General features: G+C 50.5%; 5 protein-coding genes and 1 long non-coding RNA gene across 7 annotated transcripts; 5 read left to right on the forward strand and 1 right to left on the reverse strand.

The window, feature by feature from the left end:
- LOC9658639 (probable calcium-binding protein CML10) lies at window positions 1–681 on the forward strand. Its single transcript, XM_002968744.2, has one exon. It carries the CDS (start codon window positions 26–28, stop codon window positions 572–574), a length of 549 nt encoding a protein of 182 aa, XP_002968790.2. The 5' UTR covers window positions 1–25; the 3' UTR covers window positions 575–681.
- A 66-nt stretch (window positions 682–747) lies between these two features.
- Window positions 748–2884, forward strand: LOC9651212 (dnaJ protein P58IPK homolog B). The gene is made up of 10 exons (XM_002968745.2): window positions 748–927; window positions 981–1061; window positions 1117–1282; window positions 1334–1532; window positions 1587–1747; window positions 1801–1894; window positions 1949–2161; window positions 2216–2293; window positions 2346–2564; window positions 2619–2884. Exons 1-10 carry the CDS (start codon window positions 822–824, stop codon window positions 2793–2795), a joined length of 1494 nt encoding a protein of 497 aa, XP_002968791.2. The 5' UTR covers window positions 748–821; the 3' UTR covers window positions 2796–2884.
- Window positions 2885–3969: 1085 nt separating this feature from the next.
- Window positions 3970–6983, forward strand: LOC9651213 (peroxidase A2). 2 transcript variants are annotated; one of them, XM_024673848.1, is made up of 6 exons: window positions 3970–4296; window positions 4376–4567; window positions 4647–6138; window positions 6244–6398; window positions 6458–6563; window positions 6616–6983. In XM_024673848.1, the coding sequence occupies exons 1-3, from the start codon at window positions 4093–4095 to the stop codon at window positions 5211–5213; spliced, it is 963 nt and encodes a 320-aa protein (XP_024529616.1). In that variant the 5' UTR covers window positions 3970–4092; the 3' UTR covers window positions 5214–6138; window positions 6244–6398; window positions 6458–6563; window positions 6616–6983. The 2 variants fall into 2 exon arrangements, with proteins under 2 accessions (XP_024529616.1, XP_024529618.1); XM_024673850.1 differs by having other exon boundaries at window positions 6625–6983.
- A 181-nt stretch (window positions 6984–7164) lies between these two features.
- LOC9651214 (peptide methionine sulfoxide reductase B5) lies at window positions 7165–8132 on the forward strand. Its single transcript, XM_002968747.2, has 3 exons — window positions 7165–7315; window positions 7592–7748; window positions 7912–8132. Exons 1-3 carry the CDS (start codon window positions 7224–7226, stop codon window positions 8071–8073), a joined length of 411 nt encoding a protein of 136 aa, XP_002968793.1. The 5' UTR covers window positions 7165–7223; the 3' UTR covers window positions 8074–8132.
- On the reverse strand, window positions 8117–11116 carry LOC9651215 (ABC transporter G family member 17). Its single transcript, XM_024673851.1, has 3 exons — window positions 10130–11116; window positions 9796–10064; window positions 8117–9742 (listed from the first exon to the last, which is right to left on the reverse strand). The coding sequence occupies exons 1-3, from the start codon at window positions 10682–10684 to the stop codon at window positions 8134–8136; spliced, it is 2433 nt and encodes an 810-aa protein (XP_024529619.1). The 5' UTR covers window positions 10685–11116; the 3' UTR covers window positions 8117–8133.
- LOC112345974 lies at window positions 10950–11291 on the forward strand. The gene is made up of 2 exons (XR_002992244.1): window positions 10950–11056; window positions 11114–11291. It is a non-coding gene; the product is annotated as an uncharacterized LOC112345974 (long non-coding RNA).
- The last annotated feature ends 1535 nt before the right edge of the window (window positions 11292–12826 follow it).

The raw sequence follows: 12826 nt of genomic DNA on the forward strand, positions 1-12826 counted from the left end.
TGGAGTGAGAGAGAGAGCGATCGCAATGCTGAAGTTCTATCGATCGCTCAGGGGGAAGAAATCTGATAGGGATTCTCCAGTGGCGAGCATTGCCGCCGAGGCTACTGTTCCATCGCCGGCTAGGTCCATTGATCAACGCGCCAAGGAGCTGGAACAGGTTTTCAGGTCGATCGACACCGACGGGGATGGAAGGATCTGCCTGGAGGAGCTCCGCGCGATGCTCAGACTGATAGGGAATGCTAATCCCGACGACACGGAGCTACTGGGGCTGCTCAGGGCGATCGACTCCGACGGCGACGGCTTCATCAGCCTGGAGGAATTCCTCCGCGCCAATGACGAGGGCGGCAGCTCCGCCGACGATCTCCGGGCCGCATTCCAGGTCTTCGACATCGATGGAAATGGATTCATCTCGGCGGACGAGCTCCACTGCGTGCTCCAGAAAATGGGCGACAAGATCACCAAATCCGAGTGCCGGAGGATGATCAAGGGCGTCGACTCGGACGGCAATGGCCTGGTGGATTTCGAGGAGTTTCGAATCATGATGGCGCCATCGCAAGATTCGCTACAGCAATGAGGGCGAGCGAGCGAGCGAGCGAGTGAGCGAGCGAAAAACCCTAAAAAAGGATCCTCTGCCTGTCTCTGTCCCTTTTTTTTCTTGAAAATATATCGCATACTGTTACACATCATATGCTCCAATCCTGTCTAGCCACCTCAGCGCAATATACACGTGGACCAGTAACATGAAACCTCATTGTCATTTTTGATCTCTAGGGCAAGGCCGCTCTGGCCTAGAAATATGCGTTGATTCAAGGCGCCGCGCGATGAGGATTGCTTGCGACAGGCATCGTCAGCTCATGATCTCCTTCGCGCCAATCGTGCTGCTGGTATCGGCAATCAATCTTCTGGGAGTTTTTGCCTCCAATGCGGGTAAGATTTTTCTCCAGCTCGCGCTTTCAGTGATTTCTTTTCTTCCTTCTCAGGATCTTACTTGAAATCTGGAGATGAGTCGTTCTCCAATCGAGAGTACTTTGCGGCTATACGGCACTACACTTCATTCATAGGTAGCGGAAATTTCGTGGCTTTGTCCAACTGAAGTTTTGTGTGTGCTTCTCATAGAGATTGATCCCGATGCGTCGATCGGATATTCGAAGAGAGCGGCAGCATACATTCAGCAAAAACGGTACAAAGACGCGTTGCGTGATCTCGATAAGCTGGTGGACATCGATCCAAGCTACGTGAATGGGTATTTGCAACGAAGCCAAGTTCTTCGTCAGACTTGCGAGTAAGATTTTCAGTCAGTTATCGAGAGTTTGTGCAAAGACTCGACATGTAGGTTGGATGAGGCTGAGAGCGTTGTTTCTAAGGCGCTGGGTATGAAACCAGGACATGCGGGTGCTAAGAAAGAGCTCTCTATGGTAACTCAAGCAAAAGACGCGCTGAAGCAAGTCGAGAGTAGCTATGAAAACAACGATTTCACAAAAGCGGAAGAACACTTAGAAGTTCTTTTATCGCTTTCTCCTGATTGCTCAAAGGTTGGTATAGATGTCATGGCAGATTTTTGGTAAATGCGTATTGTTGCTTTGCAGGCGAGATTTTTAAGAGCAAGGATTCTCCTGAAAAAGAAAGACTATGCAGGTGTTGTGGGAGAGACAGGATTTATACTCAAGGAGAATGAAGACGACTTGGATGCTTTGCTTCTTCGTGGGCAAGCTTACTACTATCTCTCGGACTTCGACGTGGCCACCAGGTATGTTCTTTTAGTTTTGTTGTTGAGCAAGAACTAACGTTTATGCCTTGTAGACATTATCAGAAGGGTTTGCGCCTTGATCCCGAACACAGCAGCTTGAAGAAGGAGTATTTCAAGCTGAAAAATCTTTTAAAGAAGACAAAGAATGTGAGTGCATGCCTTTTCTTCTGCTTCGTTTACATTGTTGCTGTTTCATTTCAGGCCGAAGATCTTTTTGAAAAAGGGAAATTTCGCAAGGCAGTTGAACAATATAATGAGGCTTTATCACTGGATCCCGAACATGAGGCGCAGAACTTTGTTCTGTATCTAGGACTATGCAAAACACTTGTTAAGCTCGGTCGTGGTAAGGAGGCTCTGCCAGCCTGTTCGTCGGCATTGAAAATTGATGGCGAACATGCGGAAGCTTTGCTTCAGGTTTGTTTGTGAATTATTGGTTGCGATGCTCTATCCGACTGTCCGCGATTGCAGAGTGGGGAAGCCAAAATTCTAGTAGAGGACTGGGAAGGGGCAATGTCAGATTTTAAAACATCGTTTCATAAATCTCAGGTACCACTTAAGGTGAAATAAACTAAGCGGAACCTTGAATTCATCTTTGCAGAGCCAAAGCGCCAGAGAAGGGCTTCACAGAGCTGAAAAAGGCTTGAAACTCAGTAAGCGGAGAAACTGGTACGAGATTTTGGGTGTAGAGACGACTGCCAGTGCTTCTGACATAAAAAGAGCGTACAAGAAGTTGGCATTGCAATGGCATCCGGACAAAAATGTAGATAACAAGGAGGAAGCCGAGCGTAAGTTTCAGGATATTGCTGCAGCATATGAAGTAAGCAATCTTTTTTCTTCGTTTTTCTTACTAAGTACGTAGCACCTCCTATAGGTTCTCGGGGACGAAGACAAACGAACGCGATATGACCGGGGAGAGGACGAGGAACCGCAGATGGGGGGTCCGGGATTTAATCCATTTGGCGGGGGTGGAGGTGGAAGTGGAAGTGGATTCACTTTCACATTCGAGGGTGGCTTCCCCGGCGGTGGAGGTTTTGGCTTTAATTTTTGACACAGCACTGACTCTCAAAAGATTCGGGCAAAGTGTATCAACCAAGCCTGTGACAGGAATGAATGAAAGTTGTGACATCTTCACGGGTAGAACAGGTCTTTTCGCTTGGCTCTCTGTGCTTTTCATTGTTGTTCTCACTCGAAACGAGGTTTGTTTTTCTGTTAGCAAACGATGCGGGCGCTCCGGGATGCCTGGTAACATCTGCATCTTCTTCCTTGTTCTTCCTTTCTGGTTGTGATTCCCGTGTTTGATTTTGATTTCTCCAGGACAAGAAGAAGAAGAAGAATATTGTATTGGCCCCGCCGTTCAACGACTGGCTCCATTTTACGTTTATCAAAACTGCAGAGAACATGAACATCCACCAGACACGACTCAACGGGGCCCCTTCGAGTTGGCGTGTATCTAATTGACCTTTCATCCGCTCAGATTTTCGAGTGCTATGCGTTCGGTTCAAATGTCGATGTACATAGAGACTAGAGGGGTAAGCGGGCTCTTATATAGGCGTGTCTGCGGCTGATACACTCGTTGAGTTGGCAGGATTTTTCAGCGTAATGACGTCTTCCTTGATAATCGGGGTCCGACATTTCTCTATAGTACAAAAACCCGATCCCAGCGATGGTTTCCTGTTCTTCATGTGAGCCATGCTCGGACGTAACAGGCGCAAGGAGATTGTTTCTATTCTCTTGCGCCTGCTAGAAAGAAGGAAAAATAACACTTTCGAAGCCAACGAAGTCAATGCTCGCTCGACAGGCTACCTCAGCAACTAATTCAATGCCTTGGCTATGGCCAGCACGTTCTGCTACAGGATATGGCACGTAAACTTTCTACCAGATACTCCCTATATATCACGCTTGTGTTATCTGTACTGACCGGGTCTTCCTATCAGAGGCGTAGATGTTGAGCTTTCTCTGGTGGTGGATGGTCGTAGAGGCTGTCAGAAAGAAAAGAGACTGTCCCTGATTGTTTTGGAAGAGAAGACTGCCCTTCGGTGCAACATCAGCATCATTGGTTGGTACAGGTTCTTTTTACGGCTCCATGGTAGCACATTTTTGGGTAAATGATTGGTTTTCCCATCGATTCAAGGAACTGACCTTCACTCTCTTCTCTCTTGTAGCAGGAAAGGATGCAAAAAAGAATGTTAAAGTCGTCAAACCATTCCAGACAGCGCTCTCGACGCAGTTGACACTAGTTGACAGCATATCGACGCATCGTAAAATGTCTGGTATATATACTCTCTACTCCTTGGGAGCAGCCGGGAAGCAGTGCGGCTGAGTTTAGTGCTCAAGACTGTTCCAATATGGCTGGCTACGAAGTACTTGCAACGGTGCTGCTTACAATCCTTTTCCGGCGATCCGTCGCTCAGCTCAGTCCCTCTTTCTACAACTCGTCTTGCCCCACCGTAGAGACCGTCGTGACAAATACTCTCCAGCAGGCAATGCAGAGCGATGTTCGAATTGCTGCCTCGCTTCTCCGGGTGCATTTCCACGACTGCTTCGTAAATGTAAGTATTGAATTTAATTTCTCTCCTTTTGTTCCAGAATTCCTCTGTCTCCTTCTGACTCGTCCTCTGCCTCCCGCAGGGCTGCGACGCGTCAGTTCTCCTGGACGACACTGCGAATTTCACAGGAGAGAAAACGGCAGCTCCAAACAACGCCTCGCTCCGAGGCTTCGATGTCATCGACCAGATGAAGTCGCAGGTTGACAGCGTCTGCAACAACACCGTCTCCTGTGCCGACATCCTCGCCATCGCAGCCAAGGCGGCAGTAGTCCTGGTCAGTACTCTAACCCGAATCCATTTCGCGAAATCACAAACTCTTAACCCCCGCACCTTCTCTTCTTTCTTTTTCCCAGAGCGGAGGACCATCCTGGACGGTCCAGCTGGGAAGGCGAGACAGCACCACAGCAAACTTCTCCCTCGCGCAGGCCAACATCCCGCCGCCAACATCCACGAACGCTCAGCTCATTGCGGCGTACCAGAATGTGGGGCTCTCGACGCAGGACATGGTGGTCTTGTCCGGCGCGCACACCTTCGGCCGGGCTCGCTGCACCACTTTCTCCAACAGGCTCTTCAACTTCACCAACGGGCAGCCCGATCCCCGGATCAACACAGCGTACCTGGCGACCCTCCAGCAGATCTGTCCCAACGGGGGCAACGGCAGCGTAGTGGCCAACTTCGACCCCGTCACCCAGGACACTTTCGACAACCAGTACTACGCCAATGTGCTCAATGGCCAGGGCCTGCTCAACTCGGACGCCGAGCTCCTCAACGGCACCACCGCGGCGCTTGTCAGCAACTTCAGCACCGATCAGACGAGCTTCTTCAACAATTTCGCGGTGTCCATGGTGAACATGGGGAATTTGCAGCCGCTCACCGGCAGCCAGGGCGAGATCCGGAGCAACTGCAGGAAAACCAACTGAATGATCGAACAGTGTCAAACCCATCTTTGCTTGCGAGCGATGCTCTCTTCTATTCTTTGCCCCCTCGGGATCGCCACGAGCTTTGCCGCGAATAAGCTTTGTTTTCGAAATTTTAAATCTGTCGAATATTCTCCCGATGCTCTTTTAAAGCAGGGCAGCAAGGGAGATGCGTTTAGGGTTAGGGCGCCCCTAAAGGCGAAGCATGGGATGCAGCGCACATCTGGTGTGGCTGGCGGCGGCCACGGCGTGCGAGGTATGCCAGTCATGCAATCCGGACGCCTTCACGGCGCGCGAGGTGTTGGATTTGCTGCTACTGCTGCCGCTGCGGTGGGTCTGTGAATCACTCCAGATTTTCCTCTTGGGCCCATCTACAGCGGCCACAGCTTTCCATGTCGACTGAAGACCGCTCCGCCGGTCTGTGGACTCAATCATGGTGTCTCACAGCTGTGGCATTTTTGCTGGTGTTCGCTCCCCTCTCATTTCTTTTTCGCAATCTCTTTTTTGGCATGGATCGAGCACGATTTTGTGTTCCGGGTCTGGTCGCTACTACCGTTTTGATTCGTGATTCGTCTCTTTCCACTTCAGCCGTGCTTGGCATCCTGCCCTGTGATTACAATGATTTTTCCATCTTTTGTTTCCTGTTTGTGTGTGCTGCTTTTATAACTTTCAAGTCTGTTAGCATGTTTTGAGCAGAGGAGAGGTAATGCTTTTCTGACAAGACATTGCTTGAGTCTATTCCCTGCTCTTTTAAATGTTGCTGTGATGAGAATCATGTTACCAGAGGCTAGACCAATGCTGGCATTCGACATATAAAACTTCCATGACTCTGAGCAAGCCAACTTGACGCATTATTCATGACAAAGCTTGGTTGTTTTGCAGCGAACGAAGCTCAGAGTTTTATTTTCTAAGTTCTTTTTCATTTAAGGTAAGAAGAAGAATGGCTCTATTCTTCCTCCATTCTTTATTGTATCCTGATATTGTCGGTAATGGTTGATAACTCACAATCTAACTCAGGACTGATTCCTTGCAGGACAAGGACTTGCGACCATGGCTTCAGGCCCACATTGGAGGCACTGTGGTTGCGTCCCCTGCATTGGTGATGGAGGTCTCGCACTCGGCACCTGGTGTTGCTACCAGCACGGCCTCCTCTCCACTGCAAAAAGCCGAGATCCAGAGAGCTAAGTGGTAAGTAATGCAATGCAGCAGAGGTGGTACAGTTGCTTACCTCGGTGAAACCATGGCAGGAGTTGCCTCTGGAGCGGCGGGAGCGAAGTTGAAGGCCGCGAGAGTTGGATTCCTCCGCTTGCAGCTGTGGAATGGATACAAAGCACGACGAGGAGGATGGGCAAAGTAAGCTTTTGCATTGCAGGGAAACGAACTGAAGAGAGAAACTTACTCGCAGGTCGTGCAGCCGCATCCGCAACGGTTGCAAACATCGCACGAAGACATTGTCGAAACGGGAGGAGAGAAGCAAACGGCGCAAAAGGATCGAATGAAAAAGAGGAAGAGGATGATGCTGGAACTCGGAAGGCCAAGCGCGAGAGGAAGCAAAGCGAAACGCAATGTTATCTCTCAGCGGAGGAAGCGGAGAATTTATAGGGGGTGGAAGTGACGAGCGACGGACGGAAGGGGTAGCCAAAAAAAAAAAAAAAAACAGCCAGAAGAAAAAGGCCAGTAGAAAAACAGCCAAAAGGAAAATAGACTGAATAAGGAAGGAATTTTTCGAGAGCAAGCAAATAATTTCGACGTGCCTGAGTGCGGGTACTTAAAGCAGGGAACAATACTGCAAATAAAATTTCCCTTTTTACACGAAAGGCACTGGGAATTGGACTGCCTGCAAGCTGTTGGGTTGATCGCGGGCAATTTGGTCCCACGCTCGATCCATTGCTCTTCTAGAGACTAGCTACGTAGAACTTCGGCTCCCCCCTTTTAGGGCTTTTGCGGTATAGCGAGAAGCCCTAAAGTTGTGTATTTGCCCTAGAACAGGGGCAAAATATTTTCGTGCGGGCTATGGCGCGGGGAGGCGGCAACAAGAGCGAGGAGGAATGGCGCGCGATCCTCAGCCCGGAGCAATTCCGCGTGCTACGGCGCAAGGGCACAGAGTGAGTTTGGATTTTACCGCCTGGATTGCCTGGGATTTTGCTCGCTGCTTGCTGCGAGGGACTGTAGCTAGTGCTGCTATGGCTGGAGATGGATTGTGTGGCTGTGTGGAGATGAGCTCTGGTCAAGCACTTGCTTGCCACAGCCTTGTGGAATTTCTTTTGGTTTTTTTCCTTTTTTTTTTCTGCTCGCTGTGCTTTGTTGCCAGGGCATTTTGTCTGCCTCTATCCAAGCACGCGATCGTAACTGGATCGTCTTTTTCCAACACCGCATACTAGGTTTGCTGGCACGGGAATCTACAACAAGCACTTTGAGGGGGGTGTCTACGAATGCGCCGGCTGTGGGACACCGCTCTACAAGTCGGATACCAAGTTTGATTCCGGGTGCGGCTGGCCTGCCTTCTTCCAGGGCCTGCCAGGTGCGATCAATCGAAATGTAAGCACAGCGAGAATTTCTTCCATTTATTCTTCTTGTCGTGGCTTTCTGCTAGTGTTCTCTCGGTTTTTTATTTGGTGCTCTTCTCCTCTGTGGAACTTTCAACTCGATTGTTTTTTTTTTTGCTTTTGACGTTTTTTGTTTTTGTGTGTGGCAAATACAGGCTGATGCCGACGGTCGGCGCGTCGAGATAACCTGTGCGGCGTGTGGCGGTCACCTGGGACACGTTTTCAAAGGCGAGGGGTATAGAACACCGACAGACGAGCGTCACTGTGTCAACAGTGTCTCGCTAAAGTTCACGCCCGGTGACGTTGAAGAAGAATAATGAATTAGTGCCAACAAATAAATCATTTCAAGTAAGTCTATCTCTGTTTTCGCTTGTTATCTACGTTCGCTGGTTCTTGGAAGCAAATCTAAGCACCAGGTAGAAGAGAAACCTGTAGAAGACCGCCCAGACGAGAAGCATGGCCAGGCAATCCCACTTGTTCCTGGGCTTGTTGATGTCTAACCCCTTGAGAACTTCCTGGTTTGGCAGATAACAGGTACCATTGATGCTGTTATAGCAAGCAGCGGTCTCGAACTGGTTGTGGAGGAGGCCCTCGTATGGATACTTGATGACGGATATGTAGTGCATCCATATCCAACCCCAGGGGATCAAGCTTCGCTTCACAAAGTAGCCGCAGGTGAGGAAGAAGATGGCGGTGAAGGCAATAACAGCGGAGTAGCCGAGGATATAGTTTGGAACCAGGGCACTGACGAAGACGACCAGCGAGTTAGTCGAGATGAGGGAGGCGTAGAGGATGAGCCAGAAGTAGTAGAAGCCTCGGAAGCCACCTTTGAGGTCCAAGGCCCACCAAGTTATCAGCGTATACGACAGGGCCTGGAATGCAAGGAAAGGCAGATACGTTATAACTCCGGCAATGACGTACGACGAGCAGCGGTACGCGTTGTGTGCCGTCTCTCTGATGAAGATGAACCTCTCCATGATGAAAGCTGGAACGGCGTCGTTGGACGAGAAGAAGAAGAGGCAGACGGTGAAGATGAAGAAGGACATGAGTTTTGTCACGCCTTGCAAGCTGTCGCCGGGGTTGAGGAACATGGTGGCCATCATCACTCCCATCACAGTCAGGACGATCTGCCTCGAAAGAAAGAGCTCCGGTGTTCTCTTGATGAGCCGAAAGTTACGGCCCATGAGAATGAGAACTTCGTTGGACCAGGAGTTTGAAAACTTGCGGCCGGGTATGTCCAGCAGAGTGCTCCTGTTGGTGTCCGTATCGAAGTCTTCTTCATGGTAGAGCTTCCGATCTGGAGTCGGAGTAGTAGGAATGATCTCGGGGACGGATCGTTTACCAGGAACAGTAGCAGCTGTATACGCTGGACCAGGCCGTGGAGTTCTAGCGAACCGGCTTGTTTCAAAAGATGGCCACATAGGAGTCCGCCCGGGTCCCGGTCCCGGTTTCGATGGAGTCCGGAGGCCAATATGCTTTGGAGTAAAAGCAGTTTCTATCATGCCTTTGTAGAAGGAAGCAGCAGTTCCGACACCAATCCAGGGACTCGCGGCCACAGTCGACGTGAACGACTGCTTCACCAGCGAGTGGTCGAAGTCGTCCTCGTCTTCTTCAAAGTACTGGGACGGAGTCATAGGTACCTCAGGAGCTTCTGGGTCGTGCCTGTGGATAGCAGGGGTGCTACAAATGCTACTGTTGATCTGGAACGGGCTCTTGATCGGCTTCCAGGTGCCATGCTGCTGCTGTGGAGTCACCCCGGTGCTGGCAAGGTGGATTTTTGGAGTGAGGCCGTTGTCGAGAACGTCCGGCCGGATCCCTGTGAGATAGTACTCTACCAGCGGGTCCACTCCAGTGGTAGCATGGTCGAACTCTTGGATTATATCCAGCAGGTACTCGATCGGGTTCTCGCCTTTGGGAACCTGCCTCCCCAGGCCTCCGACGTGTCCGTTCAGCCCCTGAGGCGTTCCTTGGTATATCAGCTTTCCCCTGGTGCGCCAAGCCTTGCAATTAACGCAAAGAAAAGTGAAGTACTTTAGTACCTGGCAAGAATTATAAGATGGTGGAGAAGGTGCTGGATCCTGGAAGAAGGCTGGTGGATCGTAAGGACAACGCTGCTTCCAGCTTTGGCGATGTCGTGGACCCTCTCGATGACGCTGTAAGCGCTGGTGGAGTCCAAGCCGGAGGTTGGCTCGTCGAGGAAGAGCAGGTTTGGTCCGTGGACGATGTCGACTCCGATAGAAACCCGTCTCCTCTCGCCACCGGAAACGCCGCGGTGAGCCTCGTCTCCGATGAAAGTGTTGCGAGCACTCTGGGAGATAAAACGGTTCAGCTCTGAGAGGAAGAACAAGACGACGAAGGACAACTTCCACTCACTGTGAGACCAAGCTGGACGATAAGTTTCTCCACTCGATCGTCCTTCTCCTCTTTGGACATGGACTCCGGGAGCCTCATATCGGCCGCGAAGCGAAGAGTCTCCCAGACGGTGAGCATCGGGAAGAGCTGGTCGTCTTGCATCACGTAGGCGGACCAGCGCTTGATGAGTGACGGGCTCACTCGTTTCCCGTCGAGCGTTACGATTCCCTGGAGGCTTCCACTCGCAATCCTGCCAGCCAGAGCATCCAGGAACGTCGACTTTCCAGCGCCGCTCGGCCCCATCACCGCAGTGATATGGCCTTTTGGAGCGTAGCCGGTTATGTGCTGGAGCAAATCGACTTGCCGGGTAATCCTTCCGCCACCTTCTTTGCTCTTTTGCTTCTTGACCACCGTGTAGGTGATGTCCTCAAACTCGAGGCCGGTCCCTTTCTCGCGGAGCGGGACTTGCTTGAAGTGCCCGATACTGAGCTGGTTGTCGATGGACATAAGCGAGTGGAGCGTCTGGAGCTCCGATCTCCTTGGTGTCTCTCCTCCTCCTGCCGCCTCGAGATGCATCGTTCCAGCTTCCTGCTTCAACCTGAGCTCTCCAAAGTTTTCTTGCTTTGATTTGAGATGGCTTGCACTTTGATGAAGGTAGTAGTACTCACCTCATCTCGACTTCGGACCGTTCGTCCTGCTCGGCCGTATGAAGGAATGCTCCAGGCAAGTTTTATCGCGTGTCAAAGGCTGCCAGAAAGATGACAGTGGAACAGAGTGAGTGGCTGCGACTTTCCAAAGCACCGAAACGCAGTCCAGCCAGCCATTACAAATTCGTTCAGAGACTCACGGCCAAGCAAGAGGACGAGCCAGAGGCTTGGAGAAATCCGGAAGCAAAGTGACAAAATTGGACAGGGAGTATGACGATTTACTCCATGATCCAGCACAGAGGTGCAACGGTGGGGACACTCTCATTCTCAGTTCTCATTCCCTCGCCATTTCCGCCAGGATGAAGAGAGAATGGAAATCTATTCCTTGGAACCAACCGAAGAGAAGATGAAGAGAGAGAACAACACTACGAAACGGCTCGCGGAAAATGGCTTTCAACTGTTACGTACTCGTTGGAAAAGTTCTTACTCTATTTCCAGCTCTAGAACTGAAGAAGAAATATGATCTTTAGGGGGCACTTTGGAGCTGATAGATAGCAGAGAACTTATGGCCCCATGAATCCAAACTCTGAAGTGTCCGAGTGGTGCAAAGTCGATTGTTTTCTACGTTCCTGACAATGTTGTTTCTTCTGCGTGCTTTGCAGGAATGGAACAAGCTTGTGTGATCGCGACGTCGCAAGCATGGCCACTTGGTTGTTTCCTTGATGGCTGTATCCTGCTGTCAGCCACCTTTGTTTCCGGACAGGATTGCTGCGGGACATTTGGTTTTGGTTGTGTTGAACCCGTTGGTGAAAGAGAGAAAATCTTCAGAAGAGTCCATGAAGATCTCACTGCCAGGAAACAAAGCAAGCTCTGTTGACACGTGATCGAGCTTACAGCAGAACTATATCTTTCACTTTATGGTTCATACCAAGGTAACGAATTGCAGGACACCATCTTGGACTGATCATCCGAATGCTTCGACTGATCATCCCACACGAAGTCATCCTCCGAATGCTTCCACAGATCATCCCACACGAAGCCAGCATCGCAATGCTTCGACTGATCATCCCACACGACTTTGTCATGATCCGACTCCCTCACGACCTCACCATCTACAGGCTTCAACTTGCGCCTCTTGTGCATGGGGAGCTCCACCTCGTCAAAATGTATGAACCTGACGCGGGGGTTTCGGGTCCGCCTGAACATGCTGCAGATTGCAGGAACCACATTGCTGCACAGATAGAAGCTGTCGCTGCAAAGCTTCACCACGCTCCCATTTGCGAGCCGCTCCCACCTGTAGAGGTAGAGGTAGTAGCTACACCACAGAAGCAACCCGAAACACACATATGGCCCTGCCACAACATCCAATGCTTGATCCAGAAGATCCAGGTGAGAATCCCGCGAAATGCTTGACACAACCGCGATGATCTCCCCTCTCTTTTGGTTTGCATCGCCGCTGGGAGCAACGCCACTGCTTGCATGGGCACACAACATCGAAATACCTCTAAAACATCATCCTAACATACCTATACTCTCTGATTTTGGAGAGGTAGCACTTTAAAAACTCCCTTGGCTCCTTGGAACTGTTTACATATTCTTCCTCTAGACCCATGCTTTTGATTGTCCATTTTCTCGTCCAGCATGAGCGTTCCTTGTCTATTATCTCGTCGATGCCCACCATCTTTTTCCTGAAACCCTAAATATAAATATGTAGAGTATTATTGGCCTCAGGCGACACGCGGTGACACGTCCGCTGATCCCAGTTGCACGGCGTGTATCTGGCACCAGGTTACTGGAGGCACCGGATGCCGCCACGTGTTTTTTGTACGGCTGTTTTCCTGGCCAAAATCGCGACAACTGTTCCCATTGCTGGGTCCAACACGTGTCGATTGGATATGAGGCCGGATAGATATTTCGGCACATCACGCTTTCCATGTGGCATTCGACGTGGAGCGCCGGAATGTGCGTGGAATATGCTTTGGCGCCTTATCTTCTTGTTGCCGGACAATTCGAAAAACAAGTTTGCGGGGGGGCAAACATACGCGCTTTTGCCGTTTGAAACTATCCAACG

Source organism: Selaginella moellendorffii, unplaced genomic scaffold, assembly GCF_000143415.4.
Source record: "Selaginella moellendorffii unplaced genomic scaffold, v1.0 SELMOscaffold_11, whole genome shotgun sequence".
Lineage (NCBI taxonomy): Eukaryota > Viridiplantae > Streptophyta > Lycopodiopsida > Selaginellales > Selaginellaceae > Selaginella > Selaginella moellendorffii.